Genomic DNA, 27,208 nt, shown 5'->3' with positions numbered 1-27,208 from the left:
CAATGTTCCAACTTAATCGTTTTCCACTTTAGTCTACCTTACTAGCAGCACGTGTGTTTTTATTTCTATATTTTATTAATTAATTAATATTTTTTTAGCATAAATTGTCTACATCATTTCATTGTTGAATTTATATTTTATTGAAATCTTTATTAATGAAAAAAATCACTTATTTGTCTGAAAAAAAAAACAACTAAATTTTTCTTAAACAATTGCTATCACGCAACTTTTTTTTAACTTAAGGTTAATTAAAATTAATGTTATTTTTCCACTAGAACTCGTAACTAATGTGTAAAACAGCAATAATTTTAATTAGAAAAAATATAGTTTTTATTTAAAACAACAAAAAACACAAAAAATCTCAACTATTATGCTTTAATTTTTAGCGGTTTTAAGGTAATAAATAAATTTTAATTAAACACGAGCATGTTTTAACATGCTTTTCATTTTATTTTAAATTTAATATTAAAACATTGATTATATAATTTTTCTCTAAACATTGACTTTGAATTTTGAATGTTTTTTATTAAGATTTTTCTATTTTCATAATGATTCAATTAAAAACCAAGATTTTTTATTCACTAAATTAATTAAAAATTTAAACATGTGGCCAGGCTGGCTCACGTACATATTCATTCAAGTGTAATTAAGTTATTAAAAACGTATTAAGTATTATATTGTTAGGCATTTTATTTACAAAATCTAGAAATTTTGAAAAAAAGTTTGCAAAGAAAATTGTTTGGGAAAATTATAAAAGAGAAAATAAAGGGGAAAACAATAAAGTTGGAGAACTGAAAAAATTGCAGAGTTAAGTCATTTTGACGAAACTATAGACGACTTTATGGAACAGATGTTAAACGAGTATATAGGAGAGATTTTAGACGAGTTTATAACCTAGGGCTGAGACTGGTTTATAGATGATACTTACGAGGAGACTTTCGACGAGTTTATTGAATAAAATATAGACGAGACTAGTTTATAGACCAAACTATAGAAGACTTTACAGAATAGACCTTAGACGAGTTTATGATGAGATGATACTTTAAACGAGACTTTCGACGAGTTTATAAACTAAAATATAGACGAGACTACAGATTCATAGAGACTTTAGACTAGATTTTTAACAAGTTCATAGACGACTTTATAGAAAAGACTTTAGACGAAACTCTTGATGATTTCATATAAGAAATAATAGAACAGTCATTAGACGAGTTTATAGATAAGAATCTAGTTCAAAGACCAAACTATTGAAGACTTTACAGAATAGACCTTAGACGAGTTTATAGATGATACTTTAAACGAGACTTTCGACGAATTTAGAAACTAAAATATAGACGAGACGCTACAGATGATCCTGTCGATGATTTCATAGAGACTTTAGACTAGTTTTTTGACAAGTTCATAGACGAAACTATAGGCGACTTTATAGAAGAGACTTTAGACGAGTTCATACATATGTTTTTAGACGAAACTCTTGAGGATTTCATATATGAAACTATAGAAGAGTCATTAGACGAGTTTATAGATAAGACTCTAGATAATTTCATAGACGTGACATTAGACAAGTTCAAACCAAACTAAAGACGACTTTACAGAATAGAGCTTAAACGAGTTTATAAATGATACTTTAGCGGAGACTTTCGACGAGTTTATAGACGAGACTAATCAGATGATACAGTCGATGATTTCATAGAGACTTTACACTCGATTTTTGACAAGTGCATAGACGAAACTATAGGCGACTTTATAGAAGAGACTTTAGACGAGTTCATACATATGTTTTTAGACGAAACTTTTAATGATTTCATATATGAAACTATAGAAGAGTCATTAGACGAGTTAGATAAGACTCTTGTTCAAAGACGAAAATATAGAAGACATTAGAGAAAAGACCTTAGACGAGTTTATAGATGATACTTTAGACGAAACTTTCGACGTGTTTATAAACTAAAATATAGACGAGACTAAGCAGATGATACTGTCGATGATTTCATAGAGACTTTAGACTAGATTTTTGACAAGTTCATGGACGACTCTATAGAAGAGACTTTAGACTAGTTCATACATTTGTCTTTAGAAGAAACTTTTGATGATTTCATAGATGAAACAATAGAAGAGTCATTAGACGAGTTTATAGATAAGACTATACTTCAAAGACCAAACTATAGAAGACTTTACAGAATAGACCTTAGACGAGTTTATAAATGATACTTTAGACGAGACTTTAGTCGACTCGAAGAGTTCGTTGACAAGACTATAGGCAAGAGTTTAGTCGAGACTATAAAAGATTTCATAAATGAAGCGTTATAAACTTTTAGACTAAACTTTGGACAAAAAATTAATATAAATTTTGTAAAATTTGGCATAAATATTCATTCGAATTGAAAATCTGTGGACTTGTATGAGACAGATGTTTCTAATCTGTTGATTACATTGAAACTTGAACCCTTTGCGTCAAGATTTTAAATGAATTCAAAACTATAATTATAACACAGATTATGAAATTTAATTTATAATTTCTTCTCTATAATTAAACGTTCAATTAATACCCAATTTTCAATTATTTTCCCATTTAAGTGAAACATTTAAAAAAAACTACTCATTCATTTTAAATTCCTATTTGAAATTCCCCCTTGAAATTTTTAACACAAAATTTCCCTTGAAATGAAAACGTGTGTTGTTCTTTTAACATTTAATGTAAAATAAGAATAAACTTAATTTATGTTGTATATTTAATTAATAAATTAAAACTAAATTAAAATAAAGTCTAGTTTAAAAACAACAACTGGAAATATTAATTTCAAAAATCTTGTGCGATTTAATATAAAAATTAAAACAACAAAATTCAAAACTTTTTCTCATTATGAAAACAATACTAAAAAATTTGTAACGAAAATTTAAATTTGTAATTTAAATTTTTGTTTAAGAAATAATATATTTAACTAAATTAAAACAGCAATAACAACAAATTCTATTAAATTATTCCACAAAACTAAATAAACGCAATCAAATCAAATTCTAAAGATGTGAAAAAATAAATATTTAAAAAATTTTATTTTTATTTATGGCAGAATTGTAATGAAATCTTTTCAGTTGCATTTAACACTTCAAAGAATAACTTTGTAGCTTAAACAATAATTAACTGTTGTAAATTTAAAGAAAATTTTTAACAAAGTGTTTTAAAATAAAAAAAGTTTTCAAAAAAAAATTGTTTTTTTACACAAGAAAAAAATTATTTCCTTTTCAAAATACTCTTAGTAAGTTTTTCTTTTAATTTATTTGTTTAAAAGTGTGCGTGATTTTTTTTAACATCATTTATCTTGATTTGTTGCTTTTTGCCTACATTTTGTAATTTTTTTTCTAATTTATCAAACAAATTTAATTGTTCTTTATACAAATTATAAAACTTAAACTTGTCATTTAACTAAATCTACAACAATACAATGACAAATGTAAACAAATTAAATTCTATAGTAAATATATACATTTTTTAATTTGTTTATTTAGTTGTGTTAACTATTAAAAAAAACAGTTATAACAGAGCAATTATTGAGTTGTAATGGAATACCTTTAAATTTACGGAATCATTTTATCTAAGAAAACTTACTTCGAATGTATTTTTCGACGAGTTTAAAGAAGAATTAATATATCAATATATAGGCGTGTTAATATAAAAGTTTAAAGAGGAGTTAATACAACAATTAATAGACGAGTTATTAGATGATTTAATATTCGTTTTAATGGGCGAGTTTTTTCGACGAATTAATAGAAAAGTTTACAAACGAATTAATAATCGAGTTAATAGATGATTTTATAGGCTAGTTTTTTCGACGAGTTTATAAAAGTGTTAATAGACGAGTTAATAAAAAAGTTAGTAGACGAGTTAATAGACGATTTAATAATCGAGTTAATATAGCAGTTTATGGGCAAGTTTTTTCGACGAGTTTATAGTAAACGTTAGTAAACGTTTATGGATGAATTAATATATGATTTAACAGTCGAGTTAAAAGACTAATGTATAAACGATTTTATGGGTGAGTTTAATAGAACAGTTTACAGTTTAGTTTAATATACAAGTTTCTGGGCGAGTTTATAGAACAGTTAATCGACCACTTTATAGACGAGTTAATAGATGAGTTAGTAAGCGAGTTAATAGACAAGTTTTTGGACGAGTTTATAGATAAGTTTACAGATAATTTAAGACGAGTTCGTAGACAAGTTAATAGAACAGTTAGTTTATAGACGAGTTAATAGACATGAGTTTTTTTTGACTAGTTTATAGAAGAGTTAATAGATCAGTTTATAGACGAGTCAATAGAAGAGTTAGTAGGCGAGTTAATAGATCAGTTTACAGACGAGTTAATAGATGATTTAATAGTCGAGTTAATTATCTAGTTAATAGACGAGTTTCTGGGCGAGTTTATAGAACTGTTTAAAGACGAGTTAATAGATGATTTAATAGTCGAGTTAATTGTCTAGTTAATAGACGAGTTTCTGGGCGAGTTTATAGAACTGTTTAAAGACGAGTTAATAGATGAGTTAGTATGCGTTTTAATAGACAAGTTTATGGGCGAGTTTTTAGATAAGTTTACAGATAATTTTAGACGAGTTTACAGACCATATTATAGTCGGGACTATATACGAGTTTATTCACATATTTTTAGACGAGTTTATGGACGAGTTCGAGTTTGTAGGAGATACTGTAGTAGGAACTATATACGAGTTTATAGACAAGTTTATAGACAGATGAGTTGTAGTTTATGGGAAAGTTTACAGAAGAGACTACAGTCGTAGATAAGTCAATAGACGAGTTAATATACATATGTATTAGTTTATAGACGATATTATAGGCATGTTTTAGACGAGTTTACAGACGATATTATAATCGGGATTTATTCACATATTTTTAGTTTATGGACGAGTTCGTGTTTGTAGGCGAGTTTACAGGAGATACTGTAGTAGTAGGGAACTATAGACGAGTTTATAGACAGATGAGTTGTGGTTTATAGTTGAGTTTGTAGACGAGTTAACAGAATATCGTCTATAATCTGAACTATAGATGAGGTCAGAAACGAGATTATAGAGGAGATGAAAGTCCATACTGCAGTCTACGAGTTTATATCTGTATGAGTTTATAGACGAGATTGTGGAAGAGTCTAAAGTCAAGTTTTTAGACGAGTTTAAAGAAAATCGTCTATAATCGAGAATATAGATGAGTTTAGAAACGAGGTTATAGAGGAGATCATAGTCGCTACTCGCTTAAAATGAAGACAGCTGACTAGATGTGAGTTTATAGACGATACTATGGACTAGTTTATAGACGAAACTTTAAATGAGCTAAAGGAAGACTTTATAGACGAGACTATTATGTAAAAAACGTCACATTGAATGTGATTTATCTACATGAAAATTGACACTGATTCGTGAAATTTGACTTCGATTCAAAGTCATTTCCTATAAGAAAATTTTGTTCTATTTAAAGACATTTTGTACAAAAAACATGATTTCAAATTGTTGAATTTTTCTATAAGAAAATTTACTTCGGATAGAATTTTTTTCTATAAGAAAATGTGTCTTTAAAAAGAAGTCGTCTTCTAAAAGATATTTGTCTTATATTCAAAGTCATTTAATTTACATTTTCCATTATAAAAAGCGCTAAATTGACATCACTTATTACTAATAAACACACAATTCCGTGTCAGGTTTTTTTTTCTCTCTCTCTAAAGAAAGTCATCAAGCATCTCACTAATTTTTTTTTTTTTTTGTATTTTTTTGAAAAGCCGCATAATTGTATGAATTTTTTTAAAGAATAATTTAGAATTGAAAAAAAAAATAATAAAACAACTTGTTGATATTTATCGTGTGATATTCTAACAATAGACTGAGTCAAAGACAGACTCAAAGTATAAATATTGTTGTAGTAATATCATTGCAACAATGTGTTTTTTTTGTTATTTATTGCAATACATTTTCATTTACACTACTTATACTACTGCTTACTGGAAGATAGTCGTTTATTTACGTTGTTTTCTTTTCGCAAATCGTGTAAACAAATAAAATTTTATTTACAGGGTTTTTTATTGTTTAGTAAGAATTTATAGTTTGTTTATATCACACAACACACGGTTTTTATTTGTTTAAACAAAATATAGTATTAAATTACAAGTGATAAGTTTATACAGTTTACTTTGCGCTTTTAAATGATAAACGTGAGTGTGTTAAAAAAGAATTTTAATAATTTTTTAATTTTGAAGCCAATTAGTGTGATAAGTGTTTAATATTTTGAAAAAAATATTAATAAAAATTAAAAATTTATACGTTTTTGAGCAAAAATAATTTATTTTAATAATTGCTATAGAGTTTATTAAAATAACTTAAACCATCATGTTGAGCATAAATAAATTTCCATTTTGGAATTAATTTCTATTACAAATTTTCAATGTGTCATATAAAATGTAGTTTGGTTAAAAAAAACACTCTTTTAAAGCATAAGTGAAGAAATATACAAAAAACCGCAACATTATAATTACTTTGCGTATTGAAGAACACGTGAATCTAAAATAAACAACTTATTAAATAATTCTTGTTAACATGTAGTTCTGAAAACTAATAAAGAACTTAAATGCAATAGAATAGTTCTATTTTAAATTTATGAAGAAAAACCAGAACTTCCCCAAAACTAGTTTAAATTCCATAAAATATCAACCTAATAGTTATAATTGTACCAAAATCCATCGCTAAAATAAAAGTTCTATAAATAGCAAACTTTTACAGCAATTTCGAATTTTCGAACATGACTAAAATTAATAGAAAATGTGTGAAAACTCATTCATGTTGCTTCTTTTTATTAAAAATACATATTTTTTAATATTTCGTATTTTCGAACTTAAGTTCGAATTTTCGAACATGGCTTAAAATTGTGAAATTTTGCTAAAAATTTAATATAACCCTAAAATTCAAATAAATATATAGAAAAATTTAAATTTTTGAAAGATCAGCTAGTAAAAACTTGAATTTTGACTATTTTTCAAATTTCGAACTTAATTACGAATTTTCGAAAATTACTTCAAATCGTTCCATTTTGCTAAAAACTTTAAATAAACACAAAAATTAATGCACAAAAACGTATTTCAAGCTAATTTATGGAAAAAATTCAATGTTCGAAAATCGATTTTTTAGAAATAAATTTTTGAACATGGAAATTAAGCTCTAATCAAAAAAAATATTTTTTTCAAAGAAATCTTATTAAAAACTTAAATTTTACAAATCTTTAAAATTTCGAACTTAAGTTCGAATTAAGTTCGAATTATGTTCGAATTAAGTTCGAAATTTACAGAAAAATATCAATGTTCGAAAATCGAAATTGGAAATCAATCAATAATTACACAAATTCGTATTTCTTTAAAGAAATCTTATTGAAAACATCAATATGAACCAATTTTAAAATTTCGAACTTAATTTCGAATTTTCGAACATGGCTTAAAACCATATAATTTGGCTAAAAATGTAAAAAAATAGAAAAATTTTTGTAACAAATCGTATTTCAAGCTAATTTATAGGAAAATATCAATGTTCGAAAATCGAAATTTCTTAGAAATCAATTTTCGAACATGGAAATCAAGTAAAAATCATTAAAATATATATTTATTTAAGGTAACACATTTTAAAACATAAATTTGGAAAATTTTTCAAATTTCGAACTTAATTTCGAATTTTCGGACATGGCTCAAAACCACAGAATTTTGCTAAAAATTTTAAATAACTACAAAACTTAATGAAAAAACTATATTTCAAGCAAATTTATATAAAAATTGCAATGTTCGAAAATCACAATCTGTTAAAAATCAGTTTTAGAACATGAAATCAAGTACAAATCATAAAAATTTATTTTTTTCAAGGAAATTTTATTAAAAACTTCAATTTGAATCAATTTTAAAATTTCGGACTTAAGTTCGCATTTTCGAATTTTCGAACATGGCTCAAAACCACAGAATTTTGCTAAAAATGTTAAATAATTACAAAACTTAAAGCAACAAATCGTATTTCAAGCTAATTTACAGAAAAATTTCAATGTTCGAAAATCAAAATCTGTTAAAAATCAGTTTTCGAACATGGAAATCAAGCTCTAATCATAAAAATTTGAATTGTTTTAAAGAAATCCTATTAAAAACTTCAATTTGAACTAATTTAAAAATTTCGAACTTAATTCGAATTTTCGAACTTAATTTCGAATTTTCGAACATGACTTAAAATCAACCAATTTTGCTTAAAATGTTAAAGAATTGATTGAAAAAAATTGTATTTTAAGCAATTTTTTTAAAATTCGAATAAAAACTGTTCAAAAAAGCTCAATTTAAAAAGTTTTTCACCTTATTTGATGCAGAATAGTAACTGTTAAACATCATAAAAAGCTTGATAATTACCCAATATATTAATTAAAGCCACTTGTTGTAAATCTGCTGTTTTTTGGAAAATTTTGAATGTTATAACTAAAACAAACCTAAAGAAAAGCTATAAAGTTTACTCATGCCACTTTATTTCATTTAAAAAAGTTCAACTAAAATTTTATTTTGTTGCTAATTGGGTTAAATTGAAATAAATTTAAATAGAAAGCAAATTTAGCTAAGAAGACTTAGGCTTGTTAAATGTCTAAAATAAGTAGAAATGTTACTACCGTTTCTTTGCTAAATGTTTACAACAACTAATATCTAAATGTAATCAAATTGCTTAGAAAAACTTTGTTTTTCTATTTGCTTTCAAAGTGACAAATTTTCGTCTAAAGCCTGTAAAGAAAGAAGTCTATTATTTTATGACATGTTTGTTCTCTCAGCTATAAAACAGCAAATCAAATTAAATTATGGAAAATTCAATTTTCATTTTCTAAAGATGCAAAATGATGCGTTGATGATACTGATGATGATGATGATGTTGTCAATAATAGACAAATGGTTTTGAAAAAAAGTAAAAGGGAGGGTGAGGTTTTTTATCAAAGTAATTTATATTTTGACAAAATTTGTATTTGACATTGACAGCCAATTGATATAAATTTTACAACACTTTACGTTACTCCCTGGGAAAGGGGGTAGTTTTTATTTTATTGTATGCAAAGTGTTTTTAATAAAGACTAATTATAATATAATTACTTTAAGGCTGCTGCTTGAGTTTAAATATATCATTTACATTTTACGTTTTCTTATTAGTAATTGAATTTATAAATTCATTTATTTCTATTTCTCTAATACTGTTATTTCTTGCTAAATATTCATTTCCCATCAATTGTTTTTTAAAACATTTTTTTTTATTAGAACAGCTGCTTTTTTTGTTCTAATTCTTATGCATTTGAATTTCCTTTAGTTTTCTTTAAAAATTCAGTTTTTTTCTAATTGTTTCCTAAGCAATCATCAGCCTTAACAAGTTGTAATTAATTATACAATATTTTCTATTATTTATTAACATTATTAATTTTTGAATTTCAGTTTTTTTTTTTAAGTTTTATTTGTTTAGTCTATTGTATTACATATTTGCACTCAAACGTGTTGTTAAATATAGTGTTTACTACTCGTAGTTAGTTTTATTTGTTTATTACTTGAGATTAAGCGGTAATTATAATCGTATTTGTAGTAAAACTTAATTGAGTCGGTGTGAACTTATATAGTTATAGTTTTTAGCATGTTGTCAAAGTTAAATGGCTTGAGTTATATGTTACGTATAGACAGACAGGTGTGTAAATAAGTTTAGTTGTTGTTGTGACAGATGGGAGTAGAAAAAAAGGTGTTAATTTCACTTTTCTAGTATGACTCCTCCCCTAACTGATTCATTGTTCTAGTTTAGTTATTATAAAAAAGGTGTCAGTCTTCTCCTCTAAATCAGAACTAGAACCGATACTAACACATAATGAACCACTCATCCTACTTGTTGTTTATCTGTCTAGAGAATGAAATGATCGAAACTTCTATACTTTCGCTTTATTTCTTTCCATTTTCCTTTTTACTCCCTTTCTCCCACTTTATACGGTTAAACTTTAACCGTTAAAGTGTTTTGTAGCGGTTGTGAGAACGTCAATATTTATTGCATAATTAAAGCGAAATAATCACGAAAAAAACCATTCCTATGATTCATGGACAAGATCTATTTGGAGATCTTAAACGATCTTGAAGACATAGTACTGCAGTCTATTGAATTCTTAGGCACGATCCTCTCTTAATGTTTTGTTTAATGTAAATGATCTCTTAGTTAGTGATCTCATCACAACAGGGAATATATTAGTCGCGTTTTTAGGTATTGATGCTTAAGTCATAATATCTTTCAGAAAGTTCTCTTCTACGGGTTCTAGGAAGCAAAAGTCAATATAGTACTATGCCAAGACACATGGTAAAAATCTTCGCTGGGCCATGCATAAGGTCATAATATCCACATGATCTTACGATTCCAGAAACATGTTAATAACTCCAGCCTACCGATTTTAATCGACAGTGCTTATATTATAACAATTTGGTGTCTTGCTTCCCAGGTGACTGACGGACAAGTTTAAGGATAAAACTAAAGGCAAACTCCAAAAATGGGAGGTCTAAATAACATTCTAAGTCCAATAACTAGTCAAGAGTTTCTAGAATGTCGCAAATTAAGCTATTCATGAACTGTTTGATCGCGCTAATTATAAGGCAGACCTTTTCTCATAGTGAAAGCTCTCAATACGAATATGCTCGTAGACCTGGGGGAAAAATCGCTAAAAAAGAGAAACATTCGAGAGATCGACAATCTCTGAACCAACTGCATCATCAACGGCTTATGCAGTAAAGGTTGACTTATAAGTACAAAGCCGCTCTGATAGAGGTAGAATAATATTCAGAGTTTCCGAGAGTTCGATAGACTCTGAACCAAACACTCATCCACTAGAGGAACCTTAAATTGGCAGATCTCGCTATTAATATAAATAGTCCAATATCTCGTTTAGATTCGCCGAGGAATCAAATACAAATTACTCCATTACGATAACGAATACCGAACGCATTTTTGATACAATACTGACAAGATCTCGCTATTAATATAAATAGTACAATATCTCGTTTAGATTCGACGTGTAATCAAAAACAAATTACTTTATTACGATAATGAACGCATTTTTGATACAATACTGGCAAGATTTGTCGATAATAAAGGATAATCCAATACTTTAGCATATATTCGAAAGACCTTCTTAAAAATGCATACTAAAGCACCTCGTTTCGACTCTGAGAAGATTTATTGAGATTACGGAGTAATCCAGGTTTGATTGGTGAGTAGTGTAGTTCGGAGCTAGTGAATCAGCACCCAAGATTCTTCCTCGGCAATTGGACACAGTATTTATTCAGAGGTTTCTTCCTGGTAGCTACATAATCTACATAGTTTCAATATGGCGTTTCCTAGAATGAATTGGTAATATCTGAGACCACCGCAGTGTCCTGTGAGTTATCTTGTTAGTATTCCAAGATCATTTTTGTTAAGCGATAATAACTCTAACTATACGACTAATACTAATGGACTAATGATTGACTAGTGTTCTTTCCAAACAATAAACATAATAACGGAAGTGCAACCTTATATCACGTGTTAGAAATTGGATCATTCGAAAGACGGGTTCAGTGATAATCACAGCAGTCGCTAGACTAGCTCTGTAACTATCTGGAGTTCCGCTTTAATAACGTTAGAGAAGATGAATTGAACTATATGAATGGATTTTTCTTCATTTTTCTCTGGGCTCCGCTTTAATAACCTCAGAGAAGAAGAATCGAACTATAAACTATATGCAAAGAAGCAGCCGCGAAACTAGCTCTGTGACTATCTCGAGTTCCGCTTTAATAACTTTAAAGAAGATGAATGGAACTATAAACTATCTGCAAAGAAGCAGATGCGACCCTAGTTCAACTACAATTCTCTACTTAATAGCTCTAGATAAGGTGGTAGAACTAGAATATTTCCTCAATTAACCATCTACTAGACTAGATCAGAGTCAGTTTTCTTCCATCTTTTATATTTTGTCTTCTCTAATACATTTAACTTTGATAAACTATTTCATTAGGAAAGCTCCTTAAATATCTAGTTACAAAACCACCATGATATGCAAAATTTAAATCTTCTTTATCACTATGGACTACCTTTAATATAATTTCCCTAATCGTACTCAATGATGATTTAAAAAAGCCCTTTTAAAATCCTTCAATAAAACCAATTGTAATCACATCATAAAAATTATTATAACAGCAACAGGTATTTACATTGAAATTCAATGTTGAACAAATATAAAGCGGATTACAATTTTACAACCTAAAGAAAAAAGGTCGTAATAAAAATATAAAACAAATTAAAATACAACAGAAAATTGGGAAATAAAACAATGACTTAAAACTGTGGGAAATTTAGAAAATAACCCGTGAATATGTTAATAATTTTTTTAAACAAAATTTCAAATGAATAATTTAAATAAAAATAAAAAGTAAAGCAAACAATTTAAAAAAAACATCAAGTTAAATTTATATTTAATTATAACAATGTTGCTTGCTCTCCTTAGGAATGAGGGGATGATTTATGTCTGTATTTAATAGGATTATTTAAGCATTAACTTTGGCAAAAATCAAATTAACATTAAGTTAAGCACAGAAAGAAGAAACAGAAACAAAACTCTTAGCAGATGTTTCCGCTTTTTGGAAGAAATTTTGTAGACAGGTTGAAGTTTAGCTTAAAATTAATTAAATGTTATTACAACTTATTTTTTTTTTTTTGTCCTCACACACACCTAATGACAATAATCTTTTCTTGTTTTTTTTATTTACAGTAATATTTCTGTAACGCAATGCAATCGACTGATACTGGTGGTGAATTGAGACAACAGCATAACACATCATCAACCGCGACGACGAATTCCGCCAAGACGGGCATCAACGAAACGACAACATCCTTCACCACTACCAATACACCGAACTCAACAGCACTCAACAACGATACACCTAGTAAGAATCCCTTCAAACAGCAACTAAGTCAACGACAGCAACAGCAGCAACATAATCAAAATGGCCACTCGGATGCGGCCCACAATGCCGAACGTGGCAGTAACCTTAGTGGCATATTGGGTGTGGGTGCTGCATCAGCAACCTCCAACAATGATCACAAAATGACCTCACCCTCGGGTAATGGCAGCGGTCAAGCTGGAGCAGCTGGTGGTGGCAGTGGACCACCTATACCACCACCAGATCATAGTCGTCAAGAAGATTATAGAGCTGCCGGGTCCTGGGCCGCCTTTAAGAATTGGATGATCGGATGGCGTGGTTCCAGACGTTTGGTATTGGTAATTGTGGCCATTGCTTTACTTTTGGATAATATGTTATTGACTACAGTCGGTAAGTAGCTTTTTTTTAACTATTAATCAATTTCCTTTTCGTTATGTGGAAGACAAGAAATTAATTGAAACTGCTTCAATTTAATCATTTATATTTACTCTCCTTCTCCAATTTACGTGTATTTGTCTTGTTAACTGACAATTTATTTCCTTTACTTTGTGCAACGTATGCCATACGACAGCAATAATGGGTTACGCAGCTCTTTGTCCACAACCAATCAAACTTTAAGTACTTTTTCAACTTATTTGTCTGACAAATACAAACACACTCATATACACGCACTTAAGTAGCTGGAATACCAGATGGTAGGAAGGGGGAAGAGCAGCTATTAGTATATTGGCCATAAATTCTGTTGCAAACACTTATACACACATACATACATTACTTGTCATACTGACACTTTTCTCAAAGGAATCAATTAAATAAACACTTAAAGGCAATAAGCAAATATTTCAAACGTTTCTCTTTATAAAGGAAGATTGAATAGAGTTAAAGACGAAGAAGAAATGGAAATTATATATAAAAGTGGAACAATTCGTCGTACCCAGATAGCTTTCTCATAGAAAAGCGTCCTCATAAGATGGTATTATCTTAAAAAAGTGTCTTTTGAAGGAAGTTTTCGTATAAAAGTGTCTTATTAAGACAGTTTTTTTATAGAAAAGTGTCTTCTTAAGACAGTTTTCTTATAGAAAAGTGTCTCCTTAAGACAGTTTTCTTATAGAAAAGTGTCTTCTTAAGACAGTTTTCTTATAGAAAAGTGTCTTCTTAAGACAGTTTTCTTATAGAAAAGTGTCTTCTTAAGACAGTTTTCTTATAGAAAAGTGTCTTCTTAAGACAGTTTTCTTATAGAAAAGTGTCTTCTTAAGACAGTTTTCTTATAGAAAAGTGTCTTCTTAAGACAGTTTTCTTATAGAAAAGTGTCTTCTTAAGACAGTTTTCTTATAGAATAGTGTCTTCTGAAGACAGTTTTCTTATAGAAAAGTGTCTTCTGAAGACAGTTTTCTTATAGAAAAGTGTCTTCTGAAGACAGTTTTCTTATAGAAAAGTGTCTTCTGAAGACAGTTTTCTTATAGAAAAGTGTCTTCTGAAGACAGTTTTCTTATAGAAAAGTGTCTTCTGAAGACAGTTTTCTTATAGAAAAGTGTCTTCTGAAGACAGTTTTCTTATAGAAAAGTGTCTTCTGAAGACAGTTTTCTTATAGAAAAGTGTCTTCTAAAGACAGTTTTCTTATAGAAAATTGTCTTCTTCGAACAGTTACCTATAGAAAAGAGTCTTCTTAGGGCAGTTTTCTATAGAAAAGAGTCTTCTTAAAACAGTTTTCGTATAGAAATTCGTATAGAAATTGTCTTCTTAAGACAGTTTTCGTATAGAAAAGTATCTTTTTAAGACTGTTTTGTATAGAAAAGTATCTTCTTAAGTCAGTTTTCTATAGAAAAGTATTTTCTTAAGTCAGTTTTCTATAGAAAAGTATCTTCTTAAGTCAGTTTTCTATAGAAAAGTGCTTTCTTACGTCAGTTTTCTATAGAAAATGCCTTCTTAAGTCAGTTTTATATAGAAAATTTCATCTTCTTAAGACAGTTAAGTCTGTGAAGTCTTATAGAGAAGCGACTTCTCGATGCAATTTTCTTTCACATCTAAACAACTACTGCAAGAACTGTTCCGTGTGTAGCCAATACGATCTGACATGGATCTTATAATAGAAGCATTAACCGATTTCGATCAAGGTCAAAGAAAGTCAAGGTATTTTCAGTAAAAGCTCGAGAGATTTAGCAAAGGTATAGAAGGTCTTATTTATCTCTCAGATTTACATTTCCCCAAGATGTTGGAGTCCTAAATGACGCCAAGATATTTGGATTCCCCTCTTTCTTCTGAAATGTCGAAATTCTGGAATTTTATAACATCTACTATAAGTTCCAATTCAGCCTTTATCTCTTACCCAACACTACCTTTTCTTTTCCCTTGAAAAAGAAAAAAAACATTTTACTGACTTAATAGAAAGCACTTTTTTTCAAAATGACTATTTGAATTTTAACAGACAATTGTTAAAACGGTAGAAAAAAAACTCAAATATTTGTACATGACACAAAGACCACAAGTGTATAGAGATTTAAACAAATTCCCCAACAAATTCAAACAAAAAATGAAACGAAATAAAAAAAACTAAATGCCAAAAAAAAACTTCAACAACTACTTGTTGAAACCTAAAAGGGAAAAGCAAAAGTATGGAAACGGAAGTCACTAAGTCATACAAAGAACATTTTTTTTTTCTACACAACGAACATAGACAAGGATAATAGCAAGAAAATAAATATGTAAAAGAAAAAACTAAAATATCTATAAATGCTTAAGAAAACTTGAAAAAAAGGGGGAAAGGACTTCTACTAGATTTTTCCAGTTTTTGCACTTTATTAAGGAAATCTAACTTTTACTGTGTGTGTGTGTTTGTTGGAGGGTAAGATGGTATAATAAAGTTTACCTTAAGTGGCTACATTAAAGATAAATCTAACATTTACTTTTATCTGACTTTATTTGAGTTCAAGTGTGAAACGTTCTTGTTAAACATTTATCCTGTTTTAGGAGGGGGGGGTGAATTGCTAAGGTAGAATGACATTTAAAAAGGTGTGCAAAAATTTATTCATGTTATTTGCTTAATACAGGCCAAAGAAAAGAAAAAGATTTCCAAATCATTAAATTAATTTACTAAAAGAGTGTTAGTTATGTAATAGAAAAAAGAAATATGTTTTATTTTTTGTATAATAAAGCAATAAATTTTATTAAGAGTTTTATATAAATAATGTTTAGTGTTAACGTTGAGAGCTAAAATTTTGGTTTATCTTTTTGTTTGTTAATAATATATTTAGAATTGTAAATTAATCTCGAGAGTTAACTTTTAACTATAGATCAAAATTAATGTATGTTTTGATACTTCTACTTAATCATTGGTTAGTTTTATAAATGTTTATTTTAGATTGTGATTATATACACTTTCATTAACTAAAGTGTTTTAGTTTTGCATTAAAATCACAATGTTCTTTGTATAAATTTATCATTTCTAAAAGATATAAAGTATCTCTTAGGTATTGGACAATTTCCAAATGATTAAACAAAGAAAGAAATAAACAAAACGGCATTAATGGAAGCTATTTTTGGAATATGTTTAACATTCATAAACTTCCGTTAAGAACGATAATGGTAGTGGCAGAGCATTCTCTTCCTTAACCTCACCTATTATCTATACGATTGAATCCAAATACATGGGATGTAGATCTAACGTTATTAGGTCTATCGTAAAGTAATCTTTTTTTGTTTCACGAAAGTCACTTTTCTTTCTGACAATGATGAATCATTTGAAGCTGAATCTAAAGAAAGTAGCAGATCTTAAGAACGATAATGGTAGTGGCAGAGCATTCTCTTCCTTAACCTCACATATTATCTATACGATTGAATCCAAATACATAGAATGTAGATCTAACGTTATTAGGTCTATCGTAAAGTAATCTTTTTTTGTTTCACGAAAGTCACTTTTCTTTCTGATAATGATGAATCATTTGAAGCTGGAGTTAAAGAAAGTAGCGGATCATGCTGATATATCGGTTAACAATGCTTTAGACAAAACAAGGACCGAATTATGCACTAATTGATCGAGTAATTGATCGTTGGCATTCGATATCGAACAAGAAATCAAGTACATTTGTACATAATATCGATTCGAAACGTATTTACGATACGAAAGCTTATCCGAAACGGTAATTCGGTCCCACATTATGAGTATTGCAAAGGCCCTAGAGAATCGACTTTCATTGATCTGTTAATAAAACTGACAAAATTCTCTTAAATTTAACTTATATATGATATATTCATACTACACATGTGATCTAAGGGCATCGAGGATACATTGATTTAAGACCATTCTCGGCCGATTATTTAGTTGAAAGAAAATTTTACTGAGAACAAATTTTGACTTATTTTGATTTAAGTTGTTACATCATACGCCCTATAATATTTAACACTATTTTGATTACGAAAATACTGGGACTCTAGGTCGGCCAGAAAAGGCTGATAGTTCAAACTAGAACAGATTCCTTATTCACAATCACAATGATTTTGTGGAATATTTCAAAAAACTTTTATTCAAGCTTTAAAATATATATATTTATTATTTATATTTAAAAAATTATTGCCAATAGTTTAATTTCTTTAAGCCCCATTATCTCAAACTCCAGTTATCGTTTGCCGCCTTGATATACTACCGATTAAAATAATTTTTATATAAAAGTTTTACACACGACAAAAAAATAACTAGACTTTAAGAAAATGGTTAAAAATCGTCTTAATTTTTCTTAAGCAGTTTTCAAGTTCAACTTTTTAATCACAAATTCTTTAAGCTTTCCAATGGTATACTCCTTAAATAACAAAAAAATCGTATATACACTTCTTTAAATTCTCACTTATTCACCCTGCTGTAGTTTCCTTTAAGTCTGTTCTTTATCCTTTATATCCAAAGTATCCAATTTTTGCAAGACTTTTCTTTCCAAATCCTGCTGCTCCTCCTCCTCCTCAGAATCTGAACCTTTATCCTGAGTCTTCTTACCCTCTGTACATTCCCTTGATGCACTACGACTAAAGGGAAAAAAAGCTTGCACTTGTCGTTGTAAAACTTCTTTATTAATGGTATTTTCCAAAATTTGTTGATTTATAATGGCGGCATAACGTTCCTCAAAACTGTGCTGATGTTTTAAGGGGAACACAGGTGATTCGCAGCGTGAGGAAGTAGCTGAATTTTCGGCTTCCTTAGAATCTTGTGTAGACATGCTTATGGAAAAGTTTTCTCTTAAGATTTAAGTTTTAATTTTCCGTTTAATTTTTGTTTTCTTTTAAAGAAACAACCGTAGTTATTGACAGTTAAAGTTGTAATGTTAATATGTGTGCATTTGTTTAATAATATTTAGTGGATTTTTATGTATTTTCTGACTTATTCTTATACTTGTTCTTTTATTTTTATTTGTTTTATTGTGCTTATTTTTAGATTGTCTGCCATAGATATTTCACTCAGTTTGTCTGTCATAATTTGGGTTTTGTTTCAAGTTTATTTACATTTTTGCTATTTTGCTTTTTTGTTTAATTTGTAATGGTATGGTAACATGTGCAAATGTTTTTACTTGTGTGGATAATAGTGATGCCAACTATATTTTAGTCTGAACTATAATGAACAATAGCCTTGGCTATTGTCTGCACTATAGTCTGGTCTATCTGATCTGGTCTGAAATATAATCTGAACTGCAGTCTGGGCTTTAGTTTGGTCTCAACTACGGCGAGTCTGGACTTTTTTCTCAGTTCTGCTCTATATTCAGAACTATATTTTGGACAAGAACTTAACTTGTACACAACTTGAACTGAACTAGAACTGAACTAAAACTGAACTAGAACTGAACTAGAACTGAACTAGAACTGAACTAGAACTGAACTAGAACTGAACTAGAACTGAACTAGAACTGAACTAGAACTGAACTAGAACTGAACTAGAACTGAACTAGAACTGAACTAGAACTGAACTAGAACTGAACTAGAACTGAACTAGAACTGAACTAGAACTGAACTAGAACTGAACTAGAACTGAACTAGAACTGAACTAGAACTGAACTAGAACTGAATTAGAACTGAACTAGAACTGAACTAGAACTGAACTAGAACTGAACTAGAACTGAACTAGAACTGAACTAGAACTGAACTAGAACTGAACTAGAACTGAACTAGAACTGAACTTGAACTGAACTAGAACTGAACTACAACTGAACTAAAACTGAACTAGAACTGAACTAAAACTGAACTAGAACTGAACTAGAACTGAACTGAACTGAACTAGAATTGAAATATAACTGAACTAGAACTGAACTACAACTAAAAAGAACTAAACTAAGCTGTTGCCAGAATTATAGGTTCCACCACAGTCTGAAGTACATTCTGAAGTATATAAAAATCACTAAATTGTTAACACTGAGTGATAATTCTTAAAGAAATGGTTTATGAACAACTACCTGCAAAAGGTCACGCAACTTTTTTCGTCCTCTTTAAGCGACATATGACTCATTTTTTTCTAGTATTTTTGCATAGTATTTTAAGTATCTAAAGGCACAACAACAAACCAAAAAAAAAACAAGAAAAATAAAATCAACAAATGTCAAGCAACTATTTCAGGGTGAATACTTCTGTCAACATTTGCATGTCAATTATATTTACTATTTGACGGCTTGGTATTGTTTCAGATATTTTTACGTATTTAAAACTCATAAGATTATATTTCAGTACAAATCAAAAGGACATGTTATTTAAATAATTTTAGTATAAATATATTATATATGAATATTTTATTTTACATATGCAAATGTTTTTGCGAATAGTATATGTAATTGTGTATTTGTATATTTAATTGTTTACTATGTGCATATAAAACTATTAAATAGAAATTTAATGTTATCAAGACATGAACTTTATAGTATTGCTTGTTGTGATTTTCTTTGCTATAGCATTTAATGTTTGTTAATAGCATTTTGTATAGCTTTTTTTAAAAACTTTTTAAACTTAAATAAATCAAATCAAATATTTAAAATTGACATTAAAAAGTTTTTATTAAAAGTTATTGAGATTGCAGTGACAGGTATTAGTTTTCAATGTAATTGGTATGGTAAAATAGGTTTACACTAGCAGTGGATAAAATTTAAACTCTTTAGGATGAAATTAATTGAAATATATTTAAGCATTAAAAAATCCTTATCAAAACCAACCTATCAAAGGTGCCCCTAATCATTGTTTAGAATTAGCAAGTGTTTGAACATCATTAAACCTTTGACGTAAAACTATTACGTCTTTAATGTTTGCTTATTAATACGCAATATTTTGCCAAATGACGTAAAAAATTTTACATGTGTATGAATGAGTAATAAACATTCAATACTCATTAAATAGTTTATATACATGTGTTAGTCTTAATTTGTTATTAATTTCAGTAAAAAAACAAAAGAAATCAACAAACTTTCAAGGTGAAATATTTTTACACTTTTTATTGCATATTAAAGCAAAAACTTTTAAATTTCAAATAAAAAAGAAAGATACAAATAAATATTTTTAAAACATTTCGTGAATTCGAAAAAAAAAAATTATAAAAAGACGTATAATTTATATTAAATATGCAAAATTAAACAACATTCATACGCCCCATATGCTGGGAAATCTTATTAAATATTACTCATACGCCACATATGACATACAAAGATAATATTAAAACCACTTTATTCTTCTTAATATTCTTCTTTATTAAACAATAACCTTTCGCCTTAAACCTTAAAAACTACAAATTTTATGTATCTTTACTTATAAACTCCCTTCCCCTCCAACTCCCTTTTCAAACCACTCTGCCTGATTTCAAACTTTTCTCGATACTGTCGAACCAATTCCTCCAAATAACAATTAAGCTGTTTAGAAATCATAAAAATTGCAAAAAATTGTGCATTACCATAGAACATAAATAGAAATTTATAAAAATTCGATAAAGTTACCACCAAATAATACTTCAACTCGGGAGGTCTTTCGGTTATAAGTTCGAAAAAGTAAATAGAATGCCAAGCCGATACACCCATAGACAACAGCCACACAAACAAAAATGCAAAACTTAAATAATAAACTCTTTGATAAATACACGATACATCGATATCCATTAGCACCAATTCATCTAACACCTTCATATAAAGATTTAAAGAACCCATATGCAGTCGATTACCCAACAAAGGTGGTATGAATATACAAAACGTTAGAAATATATCCAGTAAACGTAAGATCAAATTAGCTATCGCAGTCAGCGATGAATGACCAATCATGGGCTGTGAATAGTCATGCCAATTCTCCAGCAAAGAGGTTATATTTACATAGGCATACATGATCAAATGAAAAACGGTTATTACCAGCAGCTTCCAAGATAGTTGAAACTGATTTTTAGCAGCACAAAAATGAAATGGAAATAAACCAGTAAAACGAAATAGCTGTATGACCAAACCAAAGGCTTCTACTAAATTGCGCGGATTTGCAAAGAAAGTCATGGCCACGTTTCAGGTTGAGTAAATAAGGACTGAATCTATTGCTATTGAAATATTTATATTAAAAACACATTTTTTTAATATTTGCTGCTATTAATTCTGGTTGATTCTTATGGGAAAAGCTCAAAGGTTAAAGTGATGAACTGATTAGTGTATTAAAAAATTAATTCTGAAAACTACTGTTAATAATACAGACAGATTATATCATTTACGTCGGCACAATGGAAAGTTTTAAACAAACTGCACTTGAAAAACATATAAAATTTACATTACAAATAAACATATTTAAACACTTTTCTTCAAAATTAAAATTTTAATTTCTCATCAAAATAAAAATTTTTAAAGAATACTAGATTTGATTTTAGGTTTTTAGTGAAAATTTAAATTTTTAATAAAAATTTTATTTTAGTAAAAATTTAATGTTTTTTTGTAAGAAATTATAATATTCAAAAATAGACCCTTTTTGTAAAAATCGAATTTCCAAAATTTTTTTGAAAACATCTAATATTTTGTGTAAATTCGAATTTTTACCAAAAATCTTATTTTTATTGAACAATAAAATTTTAAGTGAAATTCGCATTATCTAGAAGTGATGAAGAATTGAACTAGACTGGACTAAAACTTAACTAGATCATAACTAGAACTGAACTAGAACTAGAACTATAACTGAACTATAACTGAACTATAACTGAACTATAACTGAACTAGAAATGAAGTAGAACTGAACTAGAACTGAACTAGAACTAAACTAGAACTGAAGTAGAACTGAACTAACTGAACTAGAACTGAACTAGAACTGAACTAGAACTGAACTAGAACTGAACTAGAACTAGAACTGAACTAGAACTGAACTAGAACTGAACTAGAACTGAACTAGAACTGAACTAGAACTGAACTAGAACTGAACTAGAACTGAACTAGAACTGAACTAGAACTGAACTAGAACTGAACTAGAACTGAAATAGAAATGGACTAGAACTGAACTAGAACTGAAATAGAATAAAGTTGAAACATACTTCAGGGAAATTTAGCGAAGAGTCCTATTTTAACCTTAAAAATTTGAGACTTTTGAGACCATTGAAGATTTAAATTCCTATGTTTAGTTTTGTTTTAGTTAATAATTAAATAAATACTTATAGTTATTCAGACAAAAACACTCACCTTTTATTGTTGAAATCCCTTTAGCGCACATCTTTTTTAAACACATTTTTATTTAATTATTTTTTTTAATTTAAATAATTTGAATTTTTTTAACTCATCACTTTTTTAAACACATTTTTATTTCTTTTTAATTTAAATGAATTGAATTTTATTTATTTTTATATTTTTTTATATTTTTTTATTTTTAATTTCAAGATTTTTATCATATATTTTAATTAAACTTTTATTAGAATAATTTTTTATTTAAAAATGAAAAATACAGCTAATACTGCAAATTTACAATAACACTACATTTTCCAACCCTGCTGTAAACACTAATTTCAATAACATATTTATTAACTAACCCACTCCACATTATTTATTAGCGAAAGGGGTGTTTAACAAAAATAACAACAACATGCTAATGCACTTCTACATACATATATTATATTCTCCCACTTGCACTCTCTCACTTGATTTGCACTCATTTTTTTCTTGTTGTTGCTTATAGGCAAATATAAACAAAAGCAATAACAACACAACAACCTGCCGCCAAAACTACATTTTTTTCTTACATTTCTTGTATTACATATTTTTTTTGGCAATTTTTTGCTAACTTTTAAACACTTTTTTCTTGTATGAATTTAACACTTTTCATAAATTTTTTTATATAAAACTATTAAGCTCTTTTTAAATAACAAATAAATGCAAAAATATTTTTAAGAAAACGATTAATTAACGCGTTAGATTAATTTTAAAACGACAATTAATCTCTTAACAACCGGCCGCTTTAAGAATTTCTAGAAAACTAAAGAAGAATGGGAGTAAGTAGAAGGAATAGTAATTGTCATTTGCTAGTGTTGTTGTTGGTATTGTTGATGTTGTTGTTTTATTAACATTATATTAGAAGTAGGTATGTAAATAAATGCAAAAATATTGAGACATTAGCAGAGTTGGATAAATGTATTAATACTGTGTAAATGGAAAAGGGAGGAAAGGAAGGAGGTGTTTTTTTAAAATTTAAGATTTTAATAAAAAATTATTAATTATAATGTTTTTTTATTTTATATTTATTATTTTTTATATTTTTATTAAGGATAAGAAAATAAATGTCAAATGTATGAGTACATCTCCAAGCTTTTCTTAGAATTGAACCAAATACTAGGCCATTAGGTTAAAATTAATACTTCTTTTCAAGGTTCTTCCTCAAAACATGTCTCCTTAATCTCTTTCTCTGATAATCCTCCCGATATATCTGCAATAAATTCTCCATAAAATGATTTAATTGTTTCGTTATTAAATTAATCGAATAAAGCTGAATATTGCCATAAAACATAAATAATACTTTATAAAAATTGGCCAAAAAGGCCATTAGATAATATTTCCAAGCGGGTGGGTGATAGGTGATCAATTTATAAAAATATATAGAATGCCAAGCAGTAAATATCAAAATAGCAGCTGTACCGATCAACACAACAAATGACAATATATAGATACGTCTATAAATACACCTGACATCAATGCCCAGTTCAATATATCCCTCAATAATTCTCACATAGATGTTAAGAGATGATACAAAATAGCGACTACCCACCAGTAAAGGAGCCAATATTAAAAATGTTATTATCATGGCAAATAAACGTAGGACCAAATTACCAAATGCTGTTAGCGACGAATGACCAATCATGGGTTGAGCGAAGTCCTTCCAATTTTCGATGAGAGAAGTTACATTAACAAAAGTATACATGGCGGCATGTAACACGGTTAAGGTGAAAAATTTACGCGAAATTTTAAATGTATTACGAGTAGTATCAAAATAATAAGGAAATAAACCCGCTAGACTGAGACTTAACATAAGTAAACCAAAGGATTCGGGTAAATTTTTAGGATTTCCAAAAAGAGCCATGTTGTTGGTAAGCAAATTTGATTAGAACTAAAGTTGAAATTAATTTAGAATACTAATAATATGCGGGATTATATTAGGGTGGTTTCTATGTTGTCTGATCTAAACACTCAACTACAGTCTATTCAACGATATTATATATTGTATTCTATAGTCCGATCTGTAGTCCAGACTATAGTCCGGTCTATAGTCCAGACTATAGCCTATTCTATAGTCCAGACTATAGCCTATTCTATAGTCCAGACTATAGCCTATTCTATAGTCAAGACTATAGCCTATTCTATAGTCCAGACTATAGTCTATTCTATAGTCCAGACTATAGTCTATTCTATAGTCCAGACTATAGTCTATTCTATAGTCCAGACTATAGTCTATTCTATAGTCCAGACTATAGTCTATTCTATAGTCCAGACTATAGTCTATTCTATAGTCCAGACTATAGTCTATTCTATAGTACAGACTATAGTCTATTCTATAGTACAGACTATAGTCTATTCTATAGTCCAGACTATAGTCTATTCTATAGTGGAGATTATAGTCTATTTTATATTTTCTATTCTAAATACTATAGTCTGGTATATTCTTTACTTCTATAGTCCGTACTATTCCATAATCCATTTTTATACCACTAAAAACTGACCACCCCTAATATCTATTAGCAAAATGCAATTACCCCATTTGATGTAAAGCCTATGGGATTAATCTGTTTAAGTGCCTTTCAATTTAATTTAAATAATTTCTTTATATTCTACATAATTCACTAAAATTATGACTCAATTCACTAATGCCATCATCGCCAGCATAGACGGCATTTCTCTGCAAACTCTTTTTCGGTAAAGTGGGCATAAAAATATGCAGCTGTTTCTTGGAATCGTGTAAATTATTGTAAGTACCCTGCATGGGATTCTCATGCAAACGTTTCTGTAAAGTGGAATTTGTTAAATCGGCCACGGTATCCAAACGGCGACGAGCAGATGTAGATTCGTTAATATTCTTAGATTTTGTATATTGTGTTTTGGGTACATTTAAACAGCGAGGATTTTCAGCACTTTTATATAAACGTGCGGAGGCGAGAGAGCCGGCTAGCCTACGGGTCGTGCTGGGACTGTTGGCTAAGGCACAAAGATCTATATTTTTAGCGGGCCTATTCAAACGTATGGGTTGACCTTCTTTATTGAATATAATGGTTATATGTTTGACGGCCTCCGAGGTTTTACAATTCCTTTGATTACTTAGTTGAGCATTAGCGGTGGCAGCCCTTTGTCCTGCTTTGTTTTTAGGGGGCTTAGGTCTTTGCGAATTTTGGGATTTGGAATTATATCTCTTAATGGCATCTTGCCTTAGTTTAGAGGCTTTACTTAATTTCACCTCCATTTCCTTTAATTCAGACAGATTTTTCAGAAATTCTTCTTTACCAGCCAAATCCAACCAATGTAATACCCTTTCGGCCAAAAGTTCATCAGCTGTTTCGGCTATTTGTGGATGTTGTAAAGAGTTTTTGCGTGAAAACAATTCCGAAATATCTGAGGGTCTTCGACTATTAGCTTTGGAGGAACAGGTGTGATAACTATCATAACTTTGAAACTTGCGTTTGTATAATGATGATCGGCGGGATTTAAGTAATTTAGACTTTTTATCCGCTGCTAGTTTAGAGGGTTCGTGCAGTTTTACTTTGGCCGAGCCTATAAGAAAACTATCTGGATCGTTGTTGTGAAAATCCTCCAAATCGTTGAAATCATTTAGCTCAAAGGAAATGGAACGTTTTAAAGAGTCTATATTAAAGAAAATTATATAAAAAAATGTTCTATAAATTTTTGTTCTAAAACAAACCTTTACGTTTTTGCTGCAAGGGATTTATGGCCGAATTAAGTCTTTCCAAAGGCCTTTTAGTGTCATAATCCAATAGAAAATGTCTTTGCAAACCACGTCTTAACTCAGAGCCCTCTAGCCATACAGTGCGCACAAATAGCGGACGACTGGCGGATTCCCAAATAGTCGAATTTTTCATATTACTTTTAATAGTAATAAATTAAAAACTTAATACACACATTCTCATTAATCTAACATAATTTAATGTCAATTTAATCACTTAAATCACTTTTCGTTTTCACATGAGAATCCCCTATAAACACGTCATTTTCTGGCTGGCGAAATTACTGTAAGATGTGGCAAGTTGTATTTCCTATTTCTTAATGTTTCAAATATTAACTATTTTCTAGATTTACTACAGTTTTTTCCGCTTAATAACATATTAAATAGCAAACAATGTTCTTGTTCTCTTGGCGACCAAAATTAATCAATCCCTAAAGAAAAATATAAAAAAAAACTGATACAAGTTTTGTTAGTTGCGGCTAGAAGTGTCTTTGACACGCGAAATTTTGTCTTTGAATGTTTTCGCGGAAAAACTTTATTTTGTTTGCCAGCACGTGGTTTTCAGGAACATGGAAATAAACGAGTTGTTTTCTTTATGGTTTTCTAAGATTTTAATGGAGTTTTCTTTATAGTTTTTTCTGCAGTTGTTTGTCTTAATGATGAGCGCATTTCTCTTTAACCTAATAACTGTAATTTTAACAAATGTGTAACGATTTACCCCCTTATTCACAAACAAAATTTTTATTTTATAAACAGTTTATAAATTAGATTTTGTATGGAAAATTTGTTTTATAAACCTTTTATAAAATAAAAATGTTGTTTGTGAATAAGGG

At 28.9% G+C, this 27,208-nt stretch overlaps 2 protein-coding genes across 7 annotated transcripts in view; one reads left to right on the top strand and one right to left on the bottom strand.

Moving 5' to 3' along the window:
* The window catches only part of LOC119613455 (synaptic vesicular amine transporter), a 41,659-nt gene that overhangs the window by 6,830 nt on the left and 7,621 nt on the right, over nt 1-27,208 (top strand). For 3 of the 6 annotated variants that reach the window (XM_037969511.1, XM_037969487.1, XM_037969480.1), the window contains exon 3: nt 12,812-13,373. In XM_037969511.1, coding sequence (XP_037825439.1) covers nt 12,830-13,373 — 544 coding nt within the window. In that variant the 5' untranslated portion in view covers nt 12,812-12,829. Of the gene's footprint in view, nt 1-3,104; nt 3,258-6,075; nt 6,210-12,811; nt 13,374-27,208 lie in introns of those variants that run through there. The other 3 variants (XM_037969503.1, XM_037969473.1, XM_037969494.1) reach the window with 2 other exon arrangements.
* On the bottom strand, nt 17,526-18,317 carry LOC119613492. Its single transcript, XM_037969522.1, has one exon. The coding sequence runs from the start codon at nt 18,182-18,184 to the stop codon at nt 17,846-17,848; it is 339 nt and encodes a 112-aa protein (XP_037825450.1). The 5' UTR covers nt 18,185-18,317; the 3' UTR covers nt 17,526-17,845.

This window comes from Lucilia sericata, unplaced genomic scaffold, assembly GCF_015586225.1.
Source record: "Lucilia sericata isolate MDLA Ls3-8-SP2 unplaced genomic scaffold, ASM1558622v1 Contig000039F_arrow, whole genome shotgun sequence".
NCBI lineage: Eukaryota > Metazoa > Arthropoda > Insecta > Diptera > Calliphoridae > Lucilia > Lucilia sericata.
This window is presented reverse-complemented; position numbering and strand designations above follow the sequence as displayed.

Bases quoted from the DNA above. Each gene is read 5' to 3' on its own strand.
- LOC119613492 (XM_037969522.1), bottom strand. From the start codon at position 18,184: ATGTCTACACAAGATTCTAAGGAAGCCGAAAATTCAGCTACTTCCTCA.